General features: G+C 40.6%; 1 protein-coding gene across 3 annotated transcripts in view; it reads right to left on the bottom strand.

Annotated features, from left to right (window-relative positions):
• Positions 1-5,260: 5,260 nt before the first annotated feature.
• Positions 5,261-15,636, bottom strand: part of kdm6a (lysine (K)-specific demethylase 6A) — a 75,105-nt gene continuing 64,729 nt past the window's right edge. For all 3 annotated transcript variants that reach the window (XM_086050862.1, XM_086050863.1, XM_086050864.1), the window contains 10 exons: positions 13,322-13,527; positions 13,141-13,193; positions 12,994-13,062; positions 11,737-11,885; positions 11,538-11,652; positions 11,269-11,456; positions 11,046-11,187; positions 7,590-7,716; positions 7,345-7,515; positions 5,261-6,087 (listed from right to left, as the gene is read on the bottom strand). In XM_086050862.1, the coding sequence (XP_085906988.1) occupies positions 6,061-6,087; positions 7,345-7,515; positions 7,590-7,716; positions 11,046-11,187; positions 11,269-11,456; positions 11,538-11,652; positions 11,737-11,885; positions 12,994-13,062; positions 13,141-13,193; positions 13,322-13,527 (1,247 nt within the window). In that variant the 3' untranslated portion in view covers positions 5,261-6,060. The remainder of the gene's footprint in view (positions 6,088-7,344; positions 7,516-7,589; positions 7,717-11,045; positions 11,188-11,268; positions 11,457-11,537; positions 11,653-11,736; positions 11,886-12,993; positions 13,063-13,140; positions 13,194-13,321; positions 13,528-15,636) is intronic.

Genomic DNA, 15,636 nt, shown 5'->3' with positions numbered 1-15,636 from the left:
AGCTGTTCCCTGTTTCCTGTAAGAAAAAATCCCCCCATTACAAAGATAGCAAATTAATTCATTAAAAACAAAAGAATTGTATTTAACAAATTCTTTATTATTAGGAAAGCACAGTGGACTTACGGTGGTTAACGCATCTGTCTTTCGTTAATTTGTTTTTCTTGTGATTTTATTTTGAATCTGATTTACTTATATGCTTATATTCATTTCTTTACCTGCATTTGCATGCGTGTACGTATGTGTGTGTGCGTATACACTATACATGTACTGTATAATTTTTTTCTTGCCCCACATTTGTAGCTAGAGTAACTGTGTGTGAGCTGGCAATGATGAGTTTTGTTTTGTTAATATGTCGTATAACGTAAATATTTCTTTACATGTCTGCCGCAAAGTTGAGAGGTCCTGGGTTCAAACTTTGACTCCTCCGGTATGTGTCGTTTGTATGTCTTCCATGGGTTATCTTCAACTTCCTCCTCCAAAAACATACATGGTAGGTCCATTGAAGTTTTTTTAACTTTCCATAGTTATGAATGTGAATGTGAATCCTTCGTTATCTTTTTTTTTTTATTGATACTTTCAAACATTTACAAATATAATTGTTGTATAACAAAGTGAACATATCAGTGTAATGCAACATATAAAAACATGAAAAGCCAACATTAAAAAAAATATTACAAGGCACAATAAAAGTTGATTCGAGATCAATCAGAGAGAATCCTTCTTTTTCTGCAGTGCACTGGCCTATACGACAGGGTTGGCACGTTTTGTAAAACCCATGGGACCTCTTGTGGTCAAACTTCTTTTCAAATGTAAATGTCATATGAGCAACTAACACCCCCCAACCCCCGACCCAATTTGAACTGATCCATGCGTCTATTTAATGTGATCGGCTCAGCCGCTCAGACGGCGAACATTATTGTTATGGGAAAAACGGAGGACAAAAAAAAAAAAATATGAATAAGTGCTGCTGCTCGGACCCGTGTCATCCCTGGCCTGACTGCTCTCATCACGACAGAAGAGATCCGTCGGCTTTGTACATTTGGCCGCACCCTCAAATAGTTTTAGCTTTTTTTTTGCCCTCCGTTTATCTGCACAACATATCTCCTTTTCTGGTGGTTTCTGTCTAATAATCATCTTTGCAATTGCAAATGTTATCTAACTTACTTTTTTTCTGGAAAAATAACGGTCGACGTCTGGGCGTCGGAGCCAATCACATTCAGTAAACACACAGGTCATTTCAAATTGGGGCGTCCGTCTATCCACCTTTTTGTCCAGTCCGACGACTGGTCCGCCTATCATTTTAAACGGGCTTCCATTAGCGTTTCCGTCTTCCAACTTCAATTTCCCCCTCTGGGCTGATACTCATTCTTGAAAATCGTCCCCCCACCCCCCACCCCCAAAAAAGTGCCTTCTCGCTACTTTCACGTTAATGGGGGAAATGCTTTAAAGAAAAACTGGGAACATTCAAAAGGGAGCACACATCGATTAAAGTCAAGTCTGTCAGCTCACCTGTTAGAAGGAGTGCTAATGAATGAAGTGTCAAGTGGGTGGTGGTCGCCTGCGGGCTTGCCGAACAACCAACCATCCCACACTTCATTTTTTTAAGATGCACAATGAACGTGGGCACAATGCATGTCCACAAAAATCACACCTCAGGTTTTGAGAGAAAGGAAAAGGAAGCGTGGGATGTAGCGCTCACCGCTTCTGTGAATAAAATTATAATAAGTCAGTCAATCAATTGAAACATTATGCATGCATATTTTACTCAGGTGCTCTTTTAAAAGGCTTGTCAAACATACCACATGTCATGTCTCATTTGTGCTTTTCTTGTTGGATGAAAATGGTGTGGCGTGATTAAAATAAATATAATACAATTGTTACAAAATGTACCGACTTCTATGGTGTGTGTGTTTTTTTTTGTTTTTTTTAACCATTAACGGAACGTAGTATCCATCTACCCATTTTATACAGCCCTTGTTGCCAGTGAGCTGGAACCCATCCTCACTGACCTTGGAGGAGCAAAGTTACACTCTGAGCTGGCATGGCACCTTCCAAACCGCTTATCCTATACAGGGTCGCGGGGAGGTGCCGGAGCCTATCCCAGCCATCAATGGGCGAAGGCAGACTACACCCCGAACTGGTCGCCAGCCAGTCGCAGGGCACACACACAGACTCCGTCACTGAGCGGGAATCGATCCCACGCTGCCCGCACACAACTCAGGCGTGTGTACCACTACACTATCAGTGACCGCCACTCTGAGCTGGTCACCAGATAATCACAGGACTATAGAAGCCCATTCCCGCCAGTAAAAAAAAAAAAAAAGTTTTTCTTTGGAAGAAGCCCATTCCCGCCAGTATTTTATTTTCTCACCAGTGGATTTTTTTTTTTTTTAGTCCCGCTGGTATAAAAAAAAAAAAACGTTCACGTGAAAGTCCCATCCACAGGCAATCACCGCTTGAGCTACAGAAAGTCGCACTCAAAGGGCATGCAAATGTTTACTTCATTAAGGTATTATTTTATACTCGTATTTGACAATGTGTGTTAAAATTGTGTGAGGTGTGGTTTTATAGGCCTTTATGCGATATAGCCCATTACATTGAAGCAAAGCGTTGCACGCACTAGGTGGGTATACCTACGGTCTCCCCCTCCCTTTTTTTTCTCCACTGGTGGAAAGGGGCTTCTGCAAAAAAAAAATTAAAATCCATTGGCGGAAACTTGGCTTCTGCAATATATATTTTTTTTTTTGACTGGCGGGAATGGGCTTCTTCCAAAGAATTATTATTTTTTTGACTGGCGGGAATGGGCTTCTTCCAAAGAATTTTTAAATTAATTATTATTATTTTTTTTTTACTGGAGGGAATGGGCTTCTTCCAAATAAAATCTTTATTTAATTTATTTATTTATTCTACTGGCGGAAATGGGCTTCCATACAGGACACATATAGTCTAGTCTAAAAAGCAGAGGTGGGCATTCTTGTCGGACTGGCGGACCGGCCCATAGTCCGTCACTGGCGGACGCCCGTTTTGCTTACGATTGACGAATGACAGGACACTTTTAAAAAATGACACATTAACAACTGATGGAAATGGATTTTTCAGCCATCAGAGTAATCATCAGTAACCGTGTCAAGTACCAATGGATCTCTCAGTCCGTCACTGACAGACGACTGTTTTGCTGATGTGTTTTTTTGGGCGGCGGGGATGGGTGGGTGTACGGACTTACGGAATGACTGACGGACCGATGGACTTCTGACTGACCAACTTAACTGACAGACTGCCTGACGAACTGACCAACTGGCTATTACAATTCGTTTCGGTGTCTGACGGATGACAAATGATGGACCGGATTGGACGATTACATGGACGGAAACAAATGGGCTTCCCACGATGCTTACTCAGACTATTTTTTTTAAGTTTCTCATCTATCGTTTATCGCCTAAAAAATGGACATCCGTCATTGGCAGATAGGCGGACCGGTCCGTCACATAGGCAGAATGCCCAGCTCTGATTATTGTTGTAATCTTGATTTCTGATGTTTACGCCACACTAGTGGAATTTTGTTAAACTGTTGTTATGAACGCTTAAAAGACTGCAAGTCAAAGCATTAAATAAGTCTAATTGAAGTAGATAAATAAATTGTCTTTCATATTAACTCATGGGTCATTTGCCTTAGCGAAAGCCTGACCTAGAAGACCAAAACATTTATGGATAAAAAACTTAATTTTCAGTCGCCGATTTGTGTGCAGGCAGTGTGAGTTCAGATCTCACTCAGGGACTGTGTGAATGTAACCAACTATGATTGACTGTTCATCTCTATATGTGCCCTGTGAATGGCTGGCAACCACTTCAATGGCTAATCTGCCTTTTGATCAAAGTCAGCTGGGATAGGCTCCAGCACCCTGACCAAGATAAGCAGCATTAAAAATGGATGGAAGGAATTCTGACATTATAATACAGATTCATTTATTGCTTGTGTTGGTTAAAAAAAATCATGCGAAGAGGACCTTGGAAAAAAAAATGCAGATTAAATCACAATTGCAATATTGAGGGCTAAAAACATTTGCAGTTATATTTCTCAATATTGTCAAGCCCTACTAAATAATGTACAGTATTGACTAATAAAAACGACTTAAAAAGAGAACTGCGACAAAATTATTTTGGAACATGATGGACACGATTGTTGTCTCCCTCAAGGTTTATATCTTGAATTTAGGTAAAAGGGTGTTCAAACTTTAATATTTGATGCATACAATTTTATCAAATTGTATGACTACAGTTCTATATGGCTTTTCAGTCTTATGTCACCTGTATTGCATGATTTATAGGTAGAATTAGTAGTATTCTCTGTTCCTCTTTTCGAAACTGTCACTTGTATGACTTCCTCCTTTCATCTCCTGGACATTAGGAGGTTATAAAATTGATATTGCCCTTTGGAGCAACGAACACACAAGGCCAGGATTAATAGAAATAAAACAAAATAAAAATGAAACACAAGACATGAGAAAATAGCTATTTCTTCCCCCCATTTTATTATTTTCACAGCATGCTCGTGGGCTCAATTCCGATGAAACCAGCGTAACCGCACGCACCCCAGAAGCATTTAATGAGGATGTGCATGCTATTTTTATGGGACTCTTGGCATTTTCAGAGATGGGAAGTAACAGTAAAGTAAGTACAAAAACTTCATTGCAGTACTTGAGTATTTTTTCCAGTACTTTGTAATTCACAGAATATTTTAGAATACTTTATACTTGTATCCTTTATATTTTACAGCTAGTATCCGTACTTTTCAATCGATACATTTTCAAAACAGACTTTTGTTTTACATGATACATGGCGATTAAAAAATAAATTAAACCAATGATCATGGCTCCGCCAATCACATGAAGTGTTACACCCGGTCCCGGACTTCCCAGCTCTTAGCTCTATCTCAAGTATGTATGGCTTATTTAATGACTTTTTTTGGTCATTGTTTTGAATTAGATGTCCTTTGAGGTCCCTATAGTTCACAAACTAAGTGGATATTACAGAATGTGGGGATCTTTCACAAAATAGTATCAGATCATTTTCCTTTAAACAAAGACACACACACGCACGCACACACATATTTACACTCACATCGATATAAAAAATTAAGATCACAGCTGTCAAACGTATTCAAACCCGGAACATCAACTGTAAGGCATATGTGCTAACCACTACTTCACTGTGCTGCACCTGCAACTATAATAACTCAACAAAAAAAAAAAAATCTCAAATATAAATAGAAACAATTTATTTATTGACGCATAAAACATCCTTCACACAACAAACCCAATTGAAGATCAGGTCTCTGCACAATGCTGTGAGCACTTATTTCTATACAAAACATATTAGGAGCTCTGCTTGAAAAAAAAAAAAAAAATCACAAGGCTCCTTTAAATGTAATGGCAGGTATTCTGGAGGAAAAAAAATGACAGCATTCCATCAACAAATATTTCCAAGCAATAAATATGCATTTATAAATAGTGTACATTTACATCAACATAATTAAAAACAAACAAACAAACCAAAAAACATTATTCAACTATGTGCAACTCTTTTTCTCTGTGACCTGGCCTTGAGTCTATAAATGAACATTGTTCCAGCAAAATTACCGGTATATATAAAAAAGGGAAATGTCGCAAAGACTGCATCACTCAACTGTTCACATTACAAACATGTTCTTTTGTTTTAACTAACGTATAAAAGATCAGCTAGGTGATGGCGAAGGGAACAAAAAAATAATCAAGAACAAAAGAGTCAGTAGTCAGATGATTTGAAACCATGTAATATGTACAACGCTTAGATTTGATGCTGGGAGTCCAGCAGTGGAACAGCCTTTAGGAGGAGCTGCCTTCCCTCTCCAGTCCACCGGGGGGAGGCCAGTTGCATAGACGCGCAGCTTACGCACAGCTAGCTGCCTTGGGGGAACGCTACAGAGCGTGCTTTAAGAGGACTGACGGCTTACTTCCTAAATGATGACAATGAAAAGATGCGTGGGGAGTCCTTTGTGGTTGAAAAATGTCCATAAGATCATCATCAAGACGAGGAAGGCAAGGGACTCGCCTGTGAAGATAAAACGGCAACTCATCACTTCAATGCTCGAAGGCGTGATTTCGAAAAGTGCACAGAGGCAGAAGAGATTGGAACTAAATGGTGGATTTGTGAATGATGTAGATCTGTGACTTTAAAACCTCCTGGGCCCAGGGACCCGTTACAGGGGAGACATTTTTTTTCAAGCCCCCCTGATAACGACCCTAATCATTTGAATCACGTGTGTTGGAGGAAGGAAACTTCTAAAACAAAGGACAGCGGCTGTCGAGGACCGTAGTTGCTTACACGTACTCGAATCCAATGATGGCACACGTGTTCAATGAACATGGCGGCCAGCTATGTTATTTCTTAAATTGTTTTTAAAGTTATCAAATGTACATGAAAAATAATGAAGTATCAAATTGGAGCCAAAATATTCACTTTTTACTGCTGCAAATGGTGGACTTATGTGAACCACCCTTTTAATTAACAAAGATGAAAACAAGAGACATTTTCACTACAAGTATAATTACTTTTAGTTTATTGATAAATGTAAAATGTAGTTTCAGTTAATTTTCGTTTTTGTACAAGTATTTACGTTTTCATTTTATTTTATTAAAAACATCTTTTCAATTTTAGCTACAGTCATTTCGCTAGTTTTAGTTGACTATACAGTAGGGCTGCTCGATTACGAAAAAAAGATCAATCATGATTATTATGGCAATAATTGAAATCACAATTACTTAAACGATCATTTTTTTTGGGGGGGGGGGACAAAACAAGAAAATGTGTCACTTTAAAATATTTAAGACAAATAAATGTAAGTCAGTTCCTTTTGGACCAAACAAAATTTATAACATTATTATAAAATTAAAAAAGGTGAAAATGTATTAATTCAACTATGATTTTTTTAACAAACAGTGCGTTGGATATAAATGAATATTAATAATAGATTTTTACGATTATGCCAATTTTGTTATCGTGGAGTGTAATAATCCTAATTGTAATTGAACTTGGATTAATTGCACAGCTTTACTATACAGTAATAACCTTGGTGCCAACTCACGCCCAGAATAAAGCCACATTCAGTGCCCAATTCTAACTTTTTGGTAAATGTGCTCCTTTTATGTACTCAACCACATTACAAAAACAAATGTGACGTCTAATGTTAACCGCGTCTTCGGCCTGTGTTCTAGAACCAGGTTTGAATTGGTTCTGAGCAACAGTTCCAGTGTAACAATATGGCCCCAAAAAAGCGTCATGAGAAAGTGACCATAAAGAAACACTTACCAGAGTGAAGTGGTCATAGACGTGCATGAGCTCTTCAACTTTGTATTGCTCCAGCACCACAAAGTTGTCCAGGTTGGGGCTCCCCCTACGGGCACAGTCCTGGCAGTGCACCACATAGGTTTTCCTGCTGTTGCTCTCGCTGGTCACAAAGAGCAGGTCGTACACTTCCACCTGTGTGGACAAGGAGACACCAGTATGAGCCAAGCAGACACCACAGTTGGAGGATGAAATACAAAATGGCCTACCTCACAAATACTGCAGTAGTGCGCAGGCTCGTTCTGGGTGCGTCCATGCCACACCAACTCCTTCCCGGCAGCCAACAGAAGCTCTCGCTGCATCTGACACTGCTTCAGAGTCCGCAGCAAGCAATACCTAACATGGACACATTGACTCGGGTTACAAATATCATAAGGCAGCTTAAAAATGCAGTCCTAATGATATACTTGACCCTGATTTCAGACTTTTCTTTGGCTGTTTATGTAAAGCAGAAAATGGATTTGCTGCGTTGAATAAGCAAAAAGGTGCTTCATATTTTTTGTAAGCAGGAAACATTTATTACATTTATGGTAAGTTTTAAATTACTATCCAATCTATTTTAGTACATCAATGGCAGTGAATGAGGTTTAATTAAAATACATGAACAATTATTTATTTACCACAGTATACCAGTAAATAACACAATTACGGAATAAAGAATTTAATTCCCAGGTCGCCCACCCAGCTCCAACCCCCGCTTCCTCCCACAACTGTTATATAAACTCAGATTTGTGAGTAAGACAAGCAACGGGGTACTGACTTTTAAGAATTATATATTGTATACTAGGGATGGGACGAGATCTCGTGCTACGAGATCTCACGGGATTAGAACGCCACGAGATTTCTCGTCCCTGCACAGCACGGGATCTATTTTCTTTTGACAGTGTTTTGGAGTCCGGGTGAATATAGCAGATGTCCTAAAAGGAGCAGTCACCGAACGGGAACTTCCGAGGCCAAATCACCGAGTCGCTGTTGTGACCGACAACGCTCGCAACATGGATGTGGCGATACGTGAGGCTGGCTTTGAGCCACACATTTAAGTGCTTATCGTGCAGGCAATGAACGCAACGCTAGTGCAGCTGGTCCAAAGTTGGCCGCATATCATGTTTGTTTAGACGTGTCAAGCGTATAGTTTCTTTTTTTCACTGATGCTCAACAGCAGCAGCACTTTTGACGACTAAATAAAGACAGCTCGAGCTACAATTTTATTTATATAGCGCATTTCATAACAGCTAGAGCTGTAACAAAGCACGTTAAAAAGAATACAATAAACAAAAAAAAACAATAAGAGGCAGTGATACATCTATTAATAAATATAATAATAAATATGAACAAATATATAAAATATAAATAAAGCCAATAAATTAACATAAAACACTATATACAATTGAGTTACTGCCCCACGAGCACAGTTGGATTTTGTCAAAGTATTCAGTAAGAGGAAGGACCTCAGCTTTAGCTGTTATCCCAGCAATATTTGAGAGCATGTAACAAAAGTGACTCCTGTTTGCATTTGCACTTTAGAGCTACATGATTAATTTTCTTGCAGTCTGTTCGATAAAAAGCATTTTGAAAACTGAAAAAATTACATTAGGTAATTTTTTATATTCAATATTTAGCAAAAATCTCATCTCATTCTCGCGGACTCAATCTCGTGAGACATCTCGTCTCGTGGGATTTTTGTCTCGTCCCATCCCTACTGTATACACAATGTGAAAGAAAGAAAAAATGTGAACCCTTTGGAATTTCTTAAATTTCTGCATAAATTGGTCATAAAATAATGTCCAATCTTCAGTCTAAGATAGTGCTGTCAAAACAACAAAACAACATTATTGCACATGCAAAGTTTGGTAAAAAGCACTTGGGTGTTCCACAGCCCTACTTGACAAGATATGCTGTGGACAGGTGAAACCAAAGTTGAATTGTTTCGGGGGGGAAACACACAACGACATGTGTGGGGGAACTATGGCAAAGCACAACAACATCTCAACACCAATCCAACTATGAAACATGGTGGCGGGAGCATCGCGGCCATGCTTTTCTTCCTCAGGGCCGAGACAGCTTGCCATCATCAATGCAAAAATACATTTACAAGTTTATCAAGATATTTTGTAGCCATGTGTCCAACAGCTGAAGCTCAAAAGAGGCTGTGTGTTGCAACAACACAATGATCCAAAACATAGACAAGCAAGACCTCAACAGAATGGCTTCAGAAGAAGAAAATAAGTAGTCTGCAGTGGCCAAGTCAAAGTCCTGACCTCAACCGGTTTGAGATGCGGTGGCATGACCTCAAGAGAGCTATTCACACCAGACATCCCAGGAATGTTGCTGAACTGCAACAGTTTTGTAAGGAGGAATGGTCAGTCCAAAATTCATCCTAATCATCCTTGTCTGATCTGCAACTACAATATGTGAACGTGGCACCCAGACTCTCATATCATATTATTTATTCAAACGGGAAGGATTTCACCTGACCCGCGTCACATACAGGCTTGCGGCTTCTGATGCGCTGCGGACCGGCTTCACTGTATTTAACTTTTTGAATGACCATAGGAACGAGTGTCATGAATACAGCCGTTTTTGCGGCGCGACCCCCATCTCGCTGTTGTTTTTTTCGGTGACCGACTTTCACCTAGCTATCGCTAACAGCTAGCCACGGAGGACAGCATTGCTGGCCATAGGGCGACATCCCCTGCATCTCCCAAACACATAAAAAAAAGGCCTTCCAAAGGCTGCACCTCATTGGCAAATTGCCCTCGTGTGACAAGTGTGACTGAGAAAGGTTACGGGACCTCACTGCGCAACTATGGCTGCATTGTTTTGGGGGAAGAGAGCATCTACCGGTGTTTAAATGAAAGTTTTTAAAAACCCATCTGTGCGACCTCTGTCTTTGCAAATATCCCATGTTATAATGTGGAGATCCGCGGCTGATAGTCCCAAGCGGTTAATGTATGTACAGCTGCTAAACTGCTAAACAACTGCTACATTTAGTTGTTGCAGCTTTTAATGAGGTGAGTTTTGTAGTCCGGAAATTACGGTATCGTGCTGTTTTGTATCAGCACAGTCATGCAAGGTAGGTTTACCTGCAGACAGACAGAGAAGTTTGAAACAACCAACTTTTGTTGGCACTTGTTCCTATGCTCATTAAACTTAACTCAAGATGCTTACTACCGCTTTACTAGATCCTCTGTATTCGCTCCCACCAAGCCAAATATGCTATGCAAACAGACTTCTGCATTTCAGGTAGCACATGTGCACACTCCAACCACACATAGCTAATGAATATTCAGAATGAGGGAGGACTCGGGACAGTGTCATTGGTTCACTGCGACATGTTCGGTAATTTCATCGGTCAGAAGTGACAAGAATGGTAAATCTATTCACAGCTCGTTAGTAAAAATCCATAAGTAAACCGCTTCATATTAAAAGCCGCTAGGTTCAAAATTTGGGGAAAAAGTAGCGTTTTATAATCTGAAAAGTACGGTAGTTCAAACGACAGTTACAGCATAAGTTTAAGCACCTGAGTTTCAAACCTTGCAACAAATGAATGAATTCCAAGTACCATAGGACACCGCAGGCAGTGCAGTGAACACACCACGCTCAAAAATATCACCATGAGCTAAAAAGAAAAGAAAGGTTTTTTGAGAGGAGAAGCAAGTTCTCACTTGATCATCTCAAAGAGCTTGTGGTCGGACACTTTGATGTTCCTGGCCAGGTTCCACGAGAGATGGATCATGGGAACAATGGACTTGACACTCTGCAGTTTGTTCCACTCGTAGCGCTCTACTGCCAGCTTGAACTGATGGGCTGGCGACGAGAAAAAAACCTCAGTTTCAGCCTCAAAACATCAGCACAATTGGGAATGACCAGTCCCTTTGTTGTACTCACCCGTGAGGGGTCCCACATTCCACGCAATGTTGTTGCACCAGCCAATAGCCTGTACCCAGTGGATAGCGCCCGTGTTGAGCCACACCAGGTCGCCGGGGCGCTGGATGAAGCGGTACACAGGCACATTGGTCGCATACAGGTCTTCTAAGTTCGGCCACCAGGAGCCCATCAGGAAGTTGATGTTGTTCCTGTCACAGTACCCCCCCAAAAAGTCAGCATTAGGCTGTAGATCAAACACCAAACAAGCATTAAATGATCTTCTAACGCACTTTTCGCAGAAGCTGTTGATGACACCCCAGTATGGTTCAGGCACAGCAAACCACTCGCAGTCGCCAGGGCCAATGTTGATATTCACCGAACAGAAGTTATTGTTCTCTTGGTGACCTAAATAACCACACGGACGCTTATTATTAGCAAAAGTGACCAAAAATGCCAAGTGGTGATCTATTATCCCAGTCCCATGTTTACCTGGTGTCCTGCTCCCGGGAACCTTCATGTAGAGCTGCACCGTGTTCATGCCCAGGATGGTGTGTCCCACGTGGCTGAGCAGGTTGCCGGCTGATACCACCCGGGCGAAGGCCGGCAGCTTGGTCAGCTCCTGGAGCTGCTGCTTCCACCTAAAACCGAGGGGAGCATTACAGAGAGCATGAGGAGACGACAAATGCATGGCCAGAACGACCACAATGTATCCCACCTGAAATGTTCGGGATCTTCTCATATGAACACTCCAATGCGCAACCAAAAGATAGACCACTTAGGGTGTGATCGATTAATGTTGAATAGAAGTCAACTGAAAAACTTTGTTGGTGTTTTCATTGTCGATCTTTATAAAAAAGAAGTTTTACAACACGCTGAACCATATTTACAATTTCATATGAATTAATGGATTAAATTTTGATGCTTGGGGTAAAAATGTTCCCAATTGCATGCCCGACTCGCCAGGTCACATTCATTTCAATGAGAGATGTCCAGCCGCACGGCATCTTGTCGCCGGGCCCCGGCAGGGCTTGGGATGCCGGAGAGCGAGAACGACAAGTCCTTCACTCAGCGAGGTGGCCAAATGAATGAGACCAAGCTATCTATTAAGTATGAAAGAGCGCTGGCAGCGAGCTTTTGAGTGTCGCTCGCAAAATCACTATTGCACTGTGTCATTTACATATGGTTCACTATTGATGTAAAATACAATATGTGTGGTGTAATGTATATTTGACCTGACGGCCAGCTATCTCACCGTCTTAAACCCAGAAATAGATTTTTCGTCTATATATGAAAGCTTCTGTACATTTGACGGGCTGTACTTGGTGATGTCGCCACATCATGCAACAGCAATTCATATTCTGAACCGCCGGAAAAACTGGCAGAGATTCGCCACTCGTGAAATAATATGTCAGAACCCCACATGCTGCAAGTGTACAGGCTTGCACAGTTCAACTGATCTGGCACCCATCCCGCCCGCACCTGTTGTAACGGAAATGCAAAGTAGGCGGTGTGGTGTGATGCCTGGCCAAGCGGAACAGTGTGGTGTGGGGCTAACAGAAAAGCTGCATTAGAGTCTTCAATAACATACTGTAGTTACCGATATGTACAATTTGAAAAGTGATCCAAATAAAATTGTTACCTCTTCTTAGGAAGTAGAAAAAATTTTCACTGCATTCCAGTGAGATACAATACACAGTATTTAACATCTTAATTTCATTGTTATCATGTATGCAATGGTCCACATACTTCTTTTCATCCGAGAGGTCTATGTTGGTGCCAAACTTGATGTGCTTGAAAGGACATTTCCTCCGCCGACTGACACAAGAGTAACAGCGTTAGCAACAGGAACAAGAAAATGGTTGATTCCATGAAGGCCGGCAGAAAGTCACCTACCTGTCAGATGAGGCTGCATCTGCTTCCATCTCCTTCTTCTTTTCATTCTCCTCCTATTTCAGAAATCAATGTCAACTTGAATGTATACCGTGTGGACAAAAGTATGTGTCCCAACACGTGGCCATTCCACCTACAGGAAGTGAAAATGGAAGGCAATTTGGACGTCCTCATTACTACTGACCCGTAGCGACTCCTGAAAAGACGAGGCCTGGTACTGGGCGTACTTGATGATCGTGGTGTGTGAGCGGCTGCTCTCACAGCGCCACATTTTGCGGCTGCCGCTGGGGTCCCAGTTCTCATCCGTGGGCTGGGCCAGCTGGGTGCGCACTTCCACCAGATGGTCGGGATTGGCCTCCACAAGTGTCTTGGTGGAGAAAAGGCCCAAGTCTGCGCAGAACGGAAGGAAAATGGAGGCACAGTCAACCATCGATATCTGTATCTCTGAGCTTTAAAACACAGTTTGACATGTGATTGACATTGCTTTTGTACAACATCAATTTATATATATATTTACATTTTTGTGTCATAAATTGATTTGCGCATATTAATTAAGAGGCGGGAAGTGTCAATCTTCTAGATTAAAAGAGGGGTGCATAACACGGGTTGTCAGTCTAACAAAGGCAACAACAAGCCTCACAAATAAACTGTCTCAGTGCTTAAGCTGCCAAACTATAGAAATTCACTTCTAGAACAATTTATCTGAAATTCTGGAGTAAAATCAAGACAATGCAATTGCCTATATTATATTCATATTAATACTTAAAAGAATAAATCAATCACAAAATTATTAAAATACTTACCTAGTACTGACATTCCCCAAATTCTCACGATGCACAGGGTTTTTTTTTTAACTCATTTAATGCCTACCTCGTAGTAACTCGTTTTTTATAATCCAATCGTTTAGCGCCACCCACAGTTTAACTCGAGAAATGCGTGTTTTCTCTGCATTTGACACTGAAGAGCCCGATGCAGTTAACCACAAAGTTTCAGGCTTGGGAAGCATTGTAATAATGTGCAATTTCCAGCAGATGTCATAAGTGTCGTTTATCAGATCATAGGCAGTACTGTTTTGAGGCTAAAATATGCACACTGAGAAGGAACTAACTGTTGCTGTCTGCACATTACTGGATATGATAGTCTCGATGCCTATGTCCCTCACCGCTGATATGAATCCATTAAGGCTAGTGGCGATCTGGATTTAGTTTACAGTTAATGTCAGACTCATTCGCTAGCTTCCACTGCGCATGTGTGAGCACAACTTTACTGGAGTGGACTGGCTGAATTACGCCATGTCTCCAATTAGCATATTTTTACACATATATTGTACTTGTACATACATACATAATTATATGTATTATATGTATATAATTATATTGTACAGATACATATATTGTATCATATTGTACACCACTGTGTTTAGCACACCTCTGGACTTAATAAAAAAAACTGTGGGTGCTCTTGAGAAGGCCTTGATGGACTGGTGTGACTGAGATGTTTGTCTCTGCACGAGTGGACACTTTGCAAGCTGTACTATGAACTGTAATGTACAGTTTTATTTACCAGTCAAACATGTGGAAACACTGGTATGCCTGTCTTTTTAATGTATGACTGTTTATTTTTGAATGTGTTTGTGTTTCTTTGAAGTGGACATTGAGTCCGGAATAAAATTGAACAGAAAATATCACAAATAACTCTTAAGTATTTTTGCCCCTTTCCAACCTGTTGGAGCGATGTGAATCTTGTTTTTTTTTTTTTTAACATATCCATATAATCAGTGCTAATGGTATCAGTGATTGTCATGGCGGCCAATCCGTAACAGTTGGCAGCTCTGCTTAAGCCTGCACTGTTCTGCATATGAAATGCATACAATCATGGTAAAAAAAAACCCCAAAAAAACCATCATCACTGTTCGTTCCCCTTTAACTGTTTTTCTCTTTATTTTCTCTTCAAAACAACACTTCGACTAAGCATTACATTTTGGCTCACTATCACCATGACAACAACTTCGTGTGGCTGCACACTGGTGACAATGACGAAGCGTTTTGGGCCGGAAATTCACAGGTCATAGCAAAGCCCGTAATGCATGTTCCACTGTACAAATGAGCTACACATTTCATGTCATGAAGCATGGTTTCCTGTCTTCAATCCCAAGTTTGGGTTAAGGGGAAAAAATGGTATGTGAAAATGTTGTCAACTGGTTTCCTGATCATCAAGGATACACACTAATTTTGGGCAATGGGCTAAAATCATGACTTCAGTATTCTTTTGTATTAGTTTGTCATTTAATCTGTCAAAGTTAAGACAATAAAGTGTATATTTCAGGAAGTTTGGGTCCTGTGGAGGAGCCAAATTGTGTCTTGAGGTAAAAATGTTTGTGAGACCCCAATTCTGATTAAAATAATAAATAATGAGCAGCACGGTTAGACTCTACTCTTGATTATTTCTGACATGCAGTAACATTTGTTCCCAGCAGGTGGTACTGTTGCCAGATGTGGC

This window comes from Filicampus tigris, chromosome 14 (genome assembly GCF_054856515.1).
Source record: "Filicampus tigris isolate MCC_2025a chromosome 14, RoL_Ftig_1.0, whole genome shotgun sequence".
Classification (NCBI taxonomy): Eukaryota; Metazoa; Chordata; class Actinopteri; order Syngnathiformes; family Syngnathidae; genus Filicampus; species Filicampus tigris.
The sequence above is the reverse complement of the archived record's forward strand: the minus strand, read 5'-3'. Positions and strand labels throughout refer to the sequence as shown.